The sequence below is a fragment of the Oncorhynchus tshawytscha genome, linkage group LG07 (genome assembly GCF_018296145.1).
Source record: "Oncorhynchus tshawytscha isolate Ot180627B linkage group LG07, Otsh_v2.0, whole genome shotgun sequence".
In the NCBI taxonomy this organism is placed as follows: domain Eukaryota; kingdom Metazoa; phylum Chordata; class Actinopteri; order Salmoniformes; family Salmonidae; genus Oncorhynchus; species Oncorhynchus tshawytscha.
Genome location: NC_056435.1, coordinates 29,706,788 through 29,720,116, shown reverse-complemented (window position 1 = coordinate 29,720,116; position 13,329 = coordinate 29,706,788). Strand labels below are relative to the sequence as shown.

Here is a 13,329-nt window from a genome sequence, read left to right as displayed (position 1 = left end):
TTGTTTAGCTGCTGCTCAGTATCGGGGTTGTGCAGTATTCACGCTACCGAGCCGTAGGTCTGATGCCGCGTTCAAAACAACTGGGAACTCCGAAAGAATACACGGTTCAATCATGACGCCAGTGATCTTCAGGTCGGTCAACTGGAGCTCTAAGAAAGAGGTCGGAGTTGGAGGACCGTTGAAAGGGATTTTTCTCAGTCGGAGCTCGGTTTTTCTTTCTCCAGAGTTCCCAGTTGTTTTGAACGCGGCATGAAAAGCCATCTCTCCCTCTGCATGAAAAGACACGTTTACGCATTTACATATCTGGAAATGTAGAGTGCATAGACACACACAGACACACTCACACACGTGCACACAAACACATTTCTGCACAGTGAGATTCACCTCACCAACCCCATTACCAGTGATTATACAGTGTGTGCCACTTAAGATTTGAGCTGGAGCAGAGATGTTGTAAAGCATATTAACACGCAGGCATGCCCTTTACCAACCTGCTCTGTGCCACAGTTCTTGCATTTCATTTGAATTATAGAATGCGATGTTCATTTTGTGTTTGAATTAATGTGATGTTCTTCCACCTGACACAGCTGTAATGGGAGAGTATGAGCCAAAGATTGAAGTTCAGTTCCCCGAAAGTCTTCATGTCACCAAAGGATCATCAGTGAAACTGGAATGTTTCGCCTTAGGAAAGTAGGTCTCAAATCAAATCAAATTGGATTTGTCACACGCAGCGTTTACAACGGGTGTGGACTTAACCGTGAAATGCTTTTTTATTACCTAAAAAGCAAAACGGCAACACAAGAGGAATAAAATACACAAGAATTGAGTTATATACAGGGAGTACCAGTACCAGATCTATGTGGAGTTATATACAGGGAGTACCAGTACCAGATCTATGTGGAGTTATATACAGGGAGTACCAGTACCAGATCTATGTGGAGTTATATACAGGGAGTACCAGTACCAGATCTATGTGGAGTTATATACAGGGAGTACCAGTACCAGATCAATGTGGAGTTATATACAGGGAGTACCAGTACCAGATCTATGTGGAGTTATATACAGGGAGTACCAGTACCAGATCTATGTGGAGTTATATACAGGGAGTACCAGTACCAGATCAATGTGGAGTTATATACAGGGAGTACCAGTACCAGATCTATGTGGAGTTATATACAGGGAGTACCAGTACCAGATCTATGTGGAGTTATATACAGGGAGTACCAGTACCAGATCAATGTGCAGAGGCACAAGGTAATTTGAGATAGATATGTACATGAAGGCAGGGTAAAGTGACTAGACATCAGGATAGATAATAAAAAGGTATTTTAGGTAGATATGTACATGAAGGCAGGGTAAAGTGACTAGGCATCAGGATTGATAATAATAAAACAAAGAACCGAGTAGCAGCAGCAAATGATGAGTATAAAAATGTGTGTGTTATGTGTGTGTGTGCGGGTTTTGTGTGTGAGTGTGTAATATAGTGTGTATGGCATAGACTGACCATGTGAATCGAGGTGAAATCTATGATCCCTTATTGATTTATTCCATGTAGAATGATTTTTTAAACCTTGAGACAATTAAGACATGGATTGTGTATGTGTGCCATTCAGACGATGAATGGGCAAGACAAAAGATGTATGTTCTTTTGAACGGGGTATGGTAGTAGGTGCCAGGCGCACCGGTTTGTGTCAAGAACTGCAACTCTGCTGGGTTTTTCACAATCAACAGTTTCCCGTGTGTACCAAGAATGGTCCACCAGCCAAAGGACATCCAGACTACTTGACACAACTGTGGGAAGCATTGGAGTCAACATGGGCCAGCATCCCTGTTGAATGCTTTCGACACCTTGTAGAGGCCGTGCCCCAAAGAATCGAGGCTGTTCTGAGGGCAAAACTGGGTGTGGGGGTGCAACTCAATATTAGGAAGGTGTGCATAGAGTCATTGCAAGATAGAGTCAGTGCAGATAGTTTGGGTAACCATTAATCAACTGAGATCATTAGCAAGCACACTGTAGCAGCATCACATAGTCTTTGCATATGGAATTTCAGATTCTGAGAATGTACTGTATTTGTCATTGGCCAGACATCTCCCATGACACACAACAATGTTAGATATCTATGTCTGGCATCTAATGTATTAATAATAAGTGTCAGTATGAAGCATGTGGCTGTGGTGACCTTTCCTGCCTGACCTCTCCAGCCCAGTGCCTTCCATCACATGGAGGAGAACAGATGGGAATCCCCTCCCTGGCAAGATCAAAATCAATCATTCCAACGGGGTCCTGGAAATACCATATTTCAGACCGGAGGATGCTGGTGTATATGAGTGTGTTGCAGAGAACTCCAGAGGAAAGAACGTTGCCAAAGGACAACTCGTATTCCAGAGTATGATCACATCACAACGTATATAGATTAACAGTTGTATGTTGCTTTTGTGAAAGGCGAAAATTCATTTAACTGTTCAGAGGAGTTCCTGATTTTATTTCCCAGGCTCATAAATGCTTATTTGTTTAATAATGAAACAATTCAAACCAACAAATGGTTTTCAACTTTAAATCCCTAAATATAACTAATAAAAATGAACAATTCCTTGAATGGTAATGGGTTTATCTGTCTTTTGTCAACGTTTAGCTAAACAAGTCTAATTAAAATTTCGAGTCCATAAATTATGGATAAATTATGGATAATGAGTCAGGCCTGGAAAACCTTTTTCTGTATGAAAGGCCATTATAATGACAGGATAATCTGGAATTAATTTGTACCAATTAACCTTTCTGTTTAGTCATTCTGAAGTAGCTAAGCCGTTGTCTTGCCAACTTGAATACTGCCAATAGCCAGTCCTTAGAGAAAAATACAAATGGCATCCCAAGCTTAAGGCAGCTTCCAGCTCTTCCATAGAGCTATTGTTTGTGCCATTATTCATTTTAGGACGACTTAAGCCCCCCCAACAAAACAGTTCTGCATTGGAACTGTCAATATAAAGGCTGACATTTTGTTACTAAATCGTGTTCTTTATTCTCCAGGTGTTGAACATCTGCAGTGGGTCCAGACGTTGAAAGATGTTCATATGGCCATCGAGGCCAATCTCCAGTGGGAGTGCAAGGCGAGCGGTAAGCCTAAACCTGTGTACAGATGGCTGAAGAACGGGGAGCCCTTGGTGCTGGAGGTGAGAATGGCTTGCTAAACATTGTACTGAATATTTTGTATGTGTCATTGTTATACTCCATTAAGAACTACTCTACCCATCTTAAGACCCTTTTTCATCTCAGATCAAAGGCATGAGATCAAACATTAAGCCGGTTTGTATTTCAAAAGTCTACCCATCACAAGGTTTGCTGCAAAGGTCACACTATCACAAGATAGATGATATCCATATTACACTGCAGAAAAAATCCTGATTGACAGTTGATGTTTTTTTGCTAAATCTTACATGGCCAAAGTATCTAAATTGTAGTTGACAGTTTGCATGAACCTTTGTATTGTTCAGATACTAATCTTCCTAGATTATGCATTTCTAAAAGTATCAATTTAAACATAGTTTTATCACACATCCCATACTAAAGTGTGTTAATGAGGGTGTGTATGTCTTGCCACCAGGACAGGATACTGGTAGAAGGTGGACGATTGGCCGTCCCCAGGATCAACCTGTTGGACTCTGGTATGTACCAGTGTCTGGCAGAGAACGAACACGGCGCCATCTATGCCAGCGCTGAACTCAAAGTTGTAGGTAAGCGTGTCTGGAGGACTCTAGTCTGGAGTGTTTGTTATGTCTTGTTTAGAAAGTTGAAGCCAGAGACACCGCAAGGTCAAGACATTTGTGTAGAATCACTGTCAGTAGTCAGAACCAACTCCAAAAGAAAATTAACAAAAACAGTGAATATTAGCCGAGCCATGGTTTTTAGTCACATTTGCATATTTACTTGATAAAGAAAGCCAACCAGTGGTTTTTCATGAAATCCAATTTATATAATTGACTAGGATGCGTTTGACAGTTTGGCTAATGCATACAGTACATGCGATAGCTAGCTGCTGTGCCTCGTCAAAGAGAACAGAATGGTAGCAACAGGGTTTGTTCTGTTCCCCATGCAGCCTCTTCACCCGACTTCTCCAGCAGTCCTGTGAAGAAGTCCATGCTGATCCAGAGAGGGGGGGAGGTGATCATGGAGTGCCGTCCCCATGCGTCCCCTAGGGCCTCCATCTCCTGGCGGAGAGGGGGAGAGTTTCTGAAGGACAGCACGAGGTACAGTAACAGCCGTAGTAACAGTACGCATCGCTGCTCATGCCATTGATGGCACGTGTAAAAGGGCCCTTCTCCTGGGGTCGTGCTTAGCCTCTAGGACTCAACCCTATATGTCTCTACTTACGAGGACTGACGTTGACGAGTGTTCGTTTTTTTTTGCTAACACCCTCTCTTTTTGCTGATGTCAAAGAACTGTATCGCTCTCTGTATGTCTCTGAATTCAGGGATGTTCTGTGACCATTATGGTAGGGGCTTTATGTTGATTATGACCTTGGTCTTTCAATCTTGTATTCAGCAGTGGCTATAGATGCCTCCTTGTAACCTCTCATGTAAGCCTCACAGCTTCACGGGTTCACAGCTCACAAGTTTATTTGAGGTACTGGTCATAGCACCAGAAGGGTTGTGTGGATGGTGTCACTGCTGCATGGCCCTGCTGCTGAAGCTACACTAGCCTCAGGGGAATTAATGTACTAAATGTGGCCCTGCAGTCGTCTGGAAGAAAGACTCCGGCCAAGAGTACGCTGTGGACCAATGGCTGGAGCAGGCCTCTCCAACCCTGTTCCTGGAGAGCTACCATCCTGTAGGTTTTCGCTCCAACCCTAATCTAGCGCACCTGATTCTAGTAGTTAGCTGGTTGATAAGCTGAACAAGGTTAGTTACAACTGGGTTTGAAGTGAACACCTACAGGAGGGTAGCGCTCCAGGAACAGGATTGGAGAGGCCTGGGTGGGAGAATAATACACTGAGTATACAAAACATTAAGAACACCTGCTCTTTCCATGACATAGACTGACCAGGTGAATTCAGGTGAAAGTTATGATCCCATAATTGATGTAACTTGTTTGATCAATTTCCATCACTGTAGATGAAGGGGAGGAGACAGGTTAAAGATTTTGAAGCCTTGACACAACTGAGACATGGATTGTGATGTGTGCCATTCCGAGGGTGAAGGGGCAAAACAACATATTTCAGTGCCTTTGAACGTGTTATGGTAGTAGGTGCCAGGCAAACCGGTTTGTGTCAAGAACTGCAAGGCTGCTGGATTTTTCACGCTCAACAGTTTCACTTATCAAGGGGTGGTCCACCACCCAAAGGACACCCAGCCAACTTGACACAACTGTGGGAAGCATTAACGTCAACATGGGCCAGCATTCCTGTGGAATGCTTTCGACAACTTGTAGAGTCCATGCAGTGACAAATTGAGACTGTTCTGAGGGCAAAAGGGCATGCCACGCAATATTAGGAAGGTGTTCTTCATGTTTGGTATACTCAGTGTATGTCCAGTATACTACTGCCTACCTTATGAGTCACCCATGTTATGATTTACTCTCTAATCTTACTCAGCAGCTATATACTGGTGTGTGTGTGTGTGTGTGTGTGTGTGTGTGTGTGTGTGTGTGTGTGTGTGTGTGTGTGTGTGTGTGTGTGTGTGTGTGTGTCTGTGTGTGTCTGTGTGTCGCGCGCGCATGTGAGTGTGTGCATGAGTGAGTGGTTGAGAGAAGGAGAGGGGGAAAAGGTGAGAGCTTATTCTCACCAGCAGTATTCTGTTTATTGTACTCCTCTCACACCCCTGCATATACTCCCTCAAATTCTGCATCTTTAATTTGGGTGGTGTGGTTGAGTCAGACGGATTGTGAACAGGAGCCTCGGTGATACTGCTCTGTTATTCTCCTTAGTCTCCTGCTTTAGGGCTGTGGCCCAAATCAATATGTGCTGCCACATTTCCATAGTATTTCCGTAACTCAGTGGTCCTGCCTCAACATGTGAGCAGAGCGATTGATTAGTTACTGTATCATATTCCACGGAGCGGTCATGGGAGAAAAGGAGAAAGAAGTGATTACACAGGCTGTGCATCTGGACGAGAATAGAAAATGCACGGCGTGGAACGGCGTTTCTTTCTTAAAGCAGATAGTTCTTTACGTTTTGTAGTTGTGTTGCAGCTCATTGCCCCTCAGGTCATGTTCTCAACGCGCCTCCATCACTCAATGTTTGATATTTTTTGTCAATAAATCAGCGCAAAGCACCCTGTGTCAGACATGCTCTCTGGGTCTCAGCTCAGCTGGAGTGAATACCTATTTATTTTTAAGAGCTGCAGTGAAATTGTTTGATTTCTGAGCTTGCAGCTCACAGCCTCTGTGTTTGATTTGCTGTATCAGAAGGTCACGATAGCTAGGAGTTCTCAGCATCATTTATGCATGTGTTTACATTGTGTTCGTTCTAAAATAACGTACAAGCATTAGACACCCCGTGGCCTCTGGTGTTTGTGGAATATGGCAAACAATGAATAGAAACCACTGCTTTGTTATGAGGTTGCTTTTGTGATGTATGATGTAAACCACTTTTTTAATCTAGTTTGTAACACTTTACATAATTGGGGATTATGTCGCAAATAGATTAAGTCAATAATATCAAAGAGAACACTGGTCCTAGAGCTGGGACGATAAACAGAAAAATGATTGACACCGACCGTACCAACCATTTATCGAGGACATTTTACTGTCATGATAAGTAGACTATACTAGTGAAATGTTTTCAATGAAATACTGTAAGTCTGCTTATATCGGCTACAATGGATAGTTACAATGGATAGTTACAATGGATAGCTACAATGGATAGTTACAATGGATAGTTACAACATTCAAAGTAGTAGTAGTAGTTCTAAGGGTACAGTAATAATTCAAAAGTACACACAAAAAAGGGTTCCAAAAGGAGTCTTTGTCTCCATAGGAGAACCCCTTTTTTTAAACCTTTATTTAACTAGGCAAGTCAGTTAAGAACAAATTATTATTTTCAATGACGGCTTACCGGGGAACAGTGGGTTTACTGCCTTGTTCAGGGGCAGAACGACAGATTTTCATCTTATCAGCTCAGGGATTCGATCTTGCAACCTTTCAGTTACTAGTCCAATGCTCTAACCACTAAGCTACCTGCTTATCCATGTAGAACCCTCTGTGGAAGGGGTTCTACATGCAACCCAAAAAGGATCTACCTGGAACCAAAAATGGTTCTTCAAAGTGTTTTCTAATGGGGGCAGAGGAAGAACCCTTTTAGGTTCTAGATAGCACCTTTTAAAGTGTAGGCTAACCGGTGCACATTTGTTATAAACTTATCCTTCCATTTATCGTTATTGTGATATTTCAGTCAATTTATAGAAATATGGAGAGAGAAAAAATTGCCCAGCTCTTAATGGTCCCTGATTAGTATTTCAGTCATGTGCAATTCAACCATTGTAGCTCTATTTCCCTTGGTTTCTCAGTCCATACACCCAGCTACAAGAGAGATGGCTCTCTAGTCCTGCTTTCATTACCTTTTGGAAATGTATTTTAGTGTTTCGATAGGATCTCACACATGGTGGATTTTCATGAAATTGAATACATAGAATGATCCTCTGGAGGAAGGATTTTTTACATGTTTTTTTAAACATTTGTATCTAAAAGCATAATTGAGAAATAATTAATCAAATTTAGCATATTTATGAGATTTTGGCCTCGCCCAGGCCTTCTTTAAGTCCATAATGTTTCATCTGTAGGTGCTACAAAGCAGAATTCGGTGGCAAACAAAGCTTTACTGCATGCTCTGTAATAGAGGTTGACCGATTATGATTTTTCAACGCTGATACCGATAACGAATATTGGAGGACCAAAAAAGCCGATACCGATTAATCGGCCGATTTAAAAAAAAGCTTTATTTGTAATAATGACAATTACAACAATACTGAATTTACACTTATTTTAACTTAATATAATACATCAATAAAATCAATTTAGCCTCAAGTAGATAATAAAACATGTTCAATTTGGTTTAAATAATGCAAAAACAAAGTGTTGGAGAGGAACGTAAAAGTGCAATATGTGCTATGTAAGAAAGCTAATGTTTCAGTTCCTTGCTCAGAACATGAGAACATATGAAAGCTGGTGGTTCCTTTTAACATGAGTCTTCAATATTCCCAGGTAAGACGTTTTAGGTTGTAGTTATTATAGGAATTATAGGACTATTTCCCTCTATACCATTTGTATTTCATTAACCTTTGACTATTGGATGTTCTTATAGGCACTTTAGTATTGCCAGTGTAACAGTATAGCCTCCGTCCCTCTCCTCGCTCCTGACAGGGCTCGAACCAGCAACACAACGACAACAGCCACCACATCGAAGCATCGTTACCCATGCAGAGCAAGGGAAACAACCACCCCAAGGCTCAGAGCGAGTGAAGTTTGAAACGCTATTAGCGCGCGCTAACTAGCCAGCCATTTCACTTCGGTCACACCAGCCTCATCTCGGGAGTTGATAGGTTTGAAGTCATAAACAGCGCAATGCTTGACGCACAACGAAGAGCTGCTGGCAAAACGCATGAAAGTGCTGTTTGAATGAATGTTTTCTGCTTCTGCCTACCACCGCTCAGTCAGATACTTAGATACTTGTATGCTTGTATGCTCAGTCAGATTATATGCAACACAGGACACGCTAGATAATATCTAGTAATATCATCAACCATGTGTAGTTAACTAGTGATTATGATTGATTGTTTTTTATAAGATAAGTTTAATGCTAGCTAGCAACTTACCTTGGCTTACTGCATTTGCGTAACAGGCAGTCTCCTTGTGGAGTGCAACGAGAGAGAGGCAGGTCGTTATTGCGTTGGACTAGTTAACTATAAGGTTGCAAGAATGTATCCCACGAGCTGACAAGGTGAAAATCTGTCTTTCTGCCCCTGAACGAGGCAGTTAAACCCACCGTTCCTAGGCTGTCATTGAAAATAAGAATGTGTTCTTAACTGACTTGCTTAGTTAAATAAAGATTAAATAAAGGTGTAGTAAAAAAATACATTTAAAAAAAATCCACGCCCAAAAATACAAATTTCCGATTGTTATGAAAACTTGAAATCGGCCCTAATTAATCGGCCATTCCGATGAATCGGTCGACCTCTACTCTGTAATATGAGTAATATTTTCACATACTTCAGGGGTACGCGCAATGCCTTCGGGGGTACGTCAAATAAAAATGTGATTCACGTGACTTTTTTTATTCACATTTTCAAACAGTCCATTTATATTTTCCAACGGGGCTATACATTTGGGTGAGGTTTTCTCCTCACCTGAGCAGCCTCGTTTCATTGGCAAAACATTTAATTAAACCATCTAGTGTTCAGCGAAATAACAACGCAATGTCAAATACAGGTAGAATAGTCAATTAATTAACAACCAATCACATTAACCGTTACTCTCTCGCGGGAATTCCACTAATGGTCCGTATGTAGCCAAACGTAGCTGCTGCTCATGTTGGTAACTGTACTCATGGCGCAAAAGCCATGACAGGGAGACATACTTGAGTGGTAACGCGCGTGCAAACAGTTGCTCCCGACGCCACTTGGGTACACTGCAGCATCCAACGAGAGGCTCTTGCTGCCAAGGGAATACCTGAAAGCTTGGAAGACATTTTGGACACTACAGTGAAAATGGTTAACTTTGTTAAAGCAAGGCCCCTGAACTCTCCTGTATTTTCTGTGCTATGCAATGATATGAGCAGCGACCATGTAACGCTTTTACATACAGAAGTGGCGCTGGTTATCAAGGCGCAAAGTATTGACACGTTTTTTTTTAAATTGAGAGACGAGCTTAAAGTTCTTTACTGACCAGAATTTTCACTTGTCTGACCGCTTGCATGATGACAAGCTTCTCACACAACTGGCCTATCCGGCTGATGTTTTTTCTCGCCTGAATGATCTGAATCTAGGATTACAGGGACTCTCCGCCACTATATTCAATGTGCAGGACAAAATTGAGGCTATGATTAAGAAGTTGGACCTCATCTCTCTCTGCAAGAACAAGGACAACACACTGGTCTTTCCATCATTGTATGATTTTTTGTGTGCAAATGAACTCAAGCTTACCGACAATGTCAAATGTGATATAGCGAAGCACCTGAGTGAGCAGGTACTTTCCCGAAAAGCATGACACAAACAACTGGATTCATTATCCCTTTCATGTCTTGTCTCCAGTCCACTTACCGATATCTGAACAAGAGAGCCTCATCGAAATTGCAACAAGCGGTTCTGTGAAAATGTAATTTAATCAGAAGCCACTGCCAGGTTTCTGGATTGGGCTGCGCTCAGAGTATCCTGCCTTGGTAAATCGCACTGTTAAGACACTGATGCCCTTTGCAACCACGTATCTATGTGAGAGTGGATTCTCGGCCCTCACTAGCATAAAAAAACTAAATACAAACACAGACTGTTGGTGGAAAATAATTTGCAACCTTTCAAACACACCCTGCTCATTAACCTGTGGTGAATTATTCACAATTTTCGATTAACAAATAAGGTTTATATGTAAGATAGTTAAATAAAGAGCAAAATTATTGATTATTATTATGTTATTATTATTACTATTCCCATGAGCCGGGTTGTGACAAAAACTCTCATTCTTATGTTTAATAAATGTATCGTATAGTGTGTGTGTGTAGCAGGCTTACAATGATGGTGCTAGAGGGGGTGCTAGAGGGGGTACGCAGCTGGAGGTTGAATATTTGAAGGGGTACGGGACTATAAAAAGTTTGGGAACCACTGGTGTAGATGAAGGGGAGTCGACAAATTAAAGAAGGGTTTTTAAGCCTTGAGACAATTGAGAATGTGTGCCATTCAGAGGGTGAATGGGTAAGACAAAGTGTATATATCTATTTTTATAACCTTTATTTAACTAGGCAAGTCAGATATGAACAAATTCCTATTTTACAATGACTGCCTACCCAGGACAATCCCTCCTCTAACCCGGGCAACGCTGGGCTAATTGTGCGCCTTCCTATGGAACTCCCGATCACAGCCGGTTGAGATACAGCTTGGGATCGAACCACGGTCTGTAGTGACACCTCTAGCATGGAGATGCAGTGCCTTAGACCGCTGCGCCACACAGGAGCCTTATATTTAAGTTGCTTTGCACGGGGTATGGTAGTAGGTGCCTGGCGCACTAGGTTTGAGTGTGTCCAGAACTGCAGCGCTCCTGGGTTTTTCACACTCAACAGTTTCCTGTGTGTATCAGGAATGGTCCACCACCCAAACAACGTCTAGCCAACTTGACACAACTGTGGGAAGCATTGGGGTCAACACAGGCCAGCATCCCCTGTGGAATTCCTTCGACACCTTATAGAATCTATGGCCCTGACGAATTGAGGCTGTCTGACGGGGGTGCAACTCAATATTAGGAAGGTGTTCCTAATGTTTTGTACACTCAGCGTACGCCAACATCCCTCCAACGGACCATTCTATGGATTGTATTTTGTGAGCATTTCTAAAACCATGGTCTTTTTTTGTCCTGGTTACGTGAGGAATCACTCACATGTTGTATAACGATAAGGCTGCAGGTAAAGATTCCCATTAGTGAATCATCTCTCCCCGTTATGCTGCTCTCTTCTCCTTCCCCTGTCCTCATTTTGGCCTTAGTGTCCCGCTGTGTATCCTATTAAAATACGCATTTAATCTTTTGTGCTGTCAATAGCATGGCGACCCTACAGCAAATCTGTTCTGCTTCAACTAAGATAATTGCTCTCTGCAAATGTGCTTGTAGAGAATTCAATCTTCCAGATAATTACGTTTTATTCATGAAATAGTTGTCATTCAAACTACAGCATGGATATCGGAATGGATGTGATATGAAAGTGTTGATATAATTGTATGCTTATCCTCATTTATCAATCACTAATATAGTATTTCAAATCCATATATAACCCAGTGAGGGCTATCAAATCATTATTGATCCTGATAACAACAGCTGTCTGTTCTTTCATTCTTGTCAGACGGACCATCATGGGGGATGGAACTCTCCGTATCAGCAACATCAGCGAATCAGACGGAGGGAGGTACACCTGTGTGGCCAGGAACCCCTTTGGGACATCAAGCAGTACTGGTACTCTGGTGGTGAAAGGTACTTTTCCGGACACAGATTTCACTACCTTTTAAGCAGATGGTTTAAACCTGTTTAGAGAAAGAAAAAAAAATACTAAGCCAAGCATGAAATTGATAATGAAATGTATAGTTGTTTTATGTTCCTGCTGGTTTGACAGAAACATAACTCATCCTTGGTTTTGTCAGCTGTGAGTTATTGGTCACACAGCGGAGGGTAGAAAATCCCTATATCTATAGTAGTGAGGAGAGAGATGTTCTGTTCCATCCAAGTCAGACATTGCATGTTAATTTTAAAAGACCTGCTGCGGCATATTTCAATGTGGCTGTTCTAATAACTGATGGTTCTACATGGATTATTCATTTTTTTTCCTTAATTTGACACCATGATTGCATTTAGTTGAATTATTCAGTCTCAAGACTATATCAATAAAACATCATGAAAAAAACATGTAATAGGATTGAGAGGAAGACACTTCCCAATGGGAGCAATTTAAGATCAATTTGTTACATTAGTAGTAGGAGAGGCTGCTACTGCATTGAAACATCTTGTCTATAGTACATTTTGTCCAGCAGCAGGTTTATATTCATATTCAAGGTAAACATGATCCTGTGTGTTTGTTTTTCTGTATTCTCAAATAGAGCCAACCAAGATAACAGTCCCACCGCTGAGTGTGGATGCCACTGTGGGAGAGAGCATCGTGTTGCCATGTGAAGTGTCTGGAGACTCCTCCCTGGATCCCACCTTTAAGTGGTTCTTCAACGGCAAGCTCATCGATTTCAACAGACAGGACCACTTTGAGATGATAGGAGTGGTATGTACCTTCTACCTGTACTGTACAGGAGACAGCACACGGTAGCCTCTTCTCACAAGCTTCATAGCTTGGACAGTAAAAAGCAACACCTTATATGAACATGTTAGAATATTTACAACCTCCGCACACAAGCATCCTGAATTGTACAGTATCATTACACCAACACCTACAGTGCGTTCAGAAAGTATTCACACCCCTTGACTTTTTCCACATTTTCTTGTGTTACATTTCAAATGTATTAAATTGAGATTTGGTGTCACTGGCCAACACACAATACCCCATAATGTCAAAGTGGAATTATGTTTTTACACATTTTTACAAATTAATAAAAAAGGAAAGCTGAAATGTCTTGCGTCAATAAGTATTCCACCTCTTTGTTATG

At 41.7% G+C, this 13,329-nt stretch overlaps 1 protein-coding gene across 1 annotated transcript in view; it reads left to right on the top strand.

The window, feature by feature from the left end:
* The window catches only part of LOC112254341 (contactin-4-like), an 85,708-nt gene that overhangs the window by 61,368 nt on the left and 11,011 nt on the right, over positions 1 to 13,329 (top strand). Inside the window, exons 7-13 of the mRNA XM_024426802.1 lie at positions 588 to 690; positions 2,203 to 2,387; positions 3,026 to 3,168; positions 3,600 to 3,729; positions 4,092 to 4,242; positions 12,027 to 12,154; positions 12,775 to 12,947. Of these exons, the coding sequence (XP_024282570.1) occupies positions 588 to 690; positions 2,203 to 2,387; positions 3,026 to 3,168; positions 3,600 to 3,729; positions 4,092 to 4,242; positions 12,027 to 12,154; positions 12,775 to 12,947 (1,013 nt within the window). The remainder of the gene's footprint in view (positions 1 to 587; positions 691 to 2,202; positions 2,388 to 3,025; positions 3,169 to 3,599; positions 3,730 to 4,091; positions 4,243 to 12,026; positions 12,155 to 12,774; positions 12,948 to 13,329) is intronic.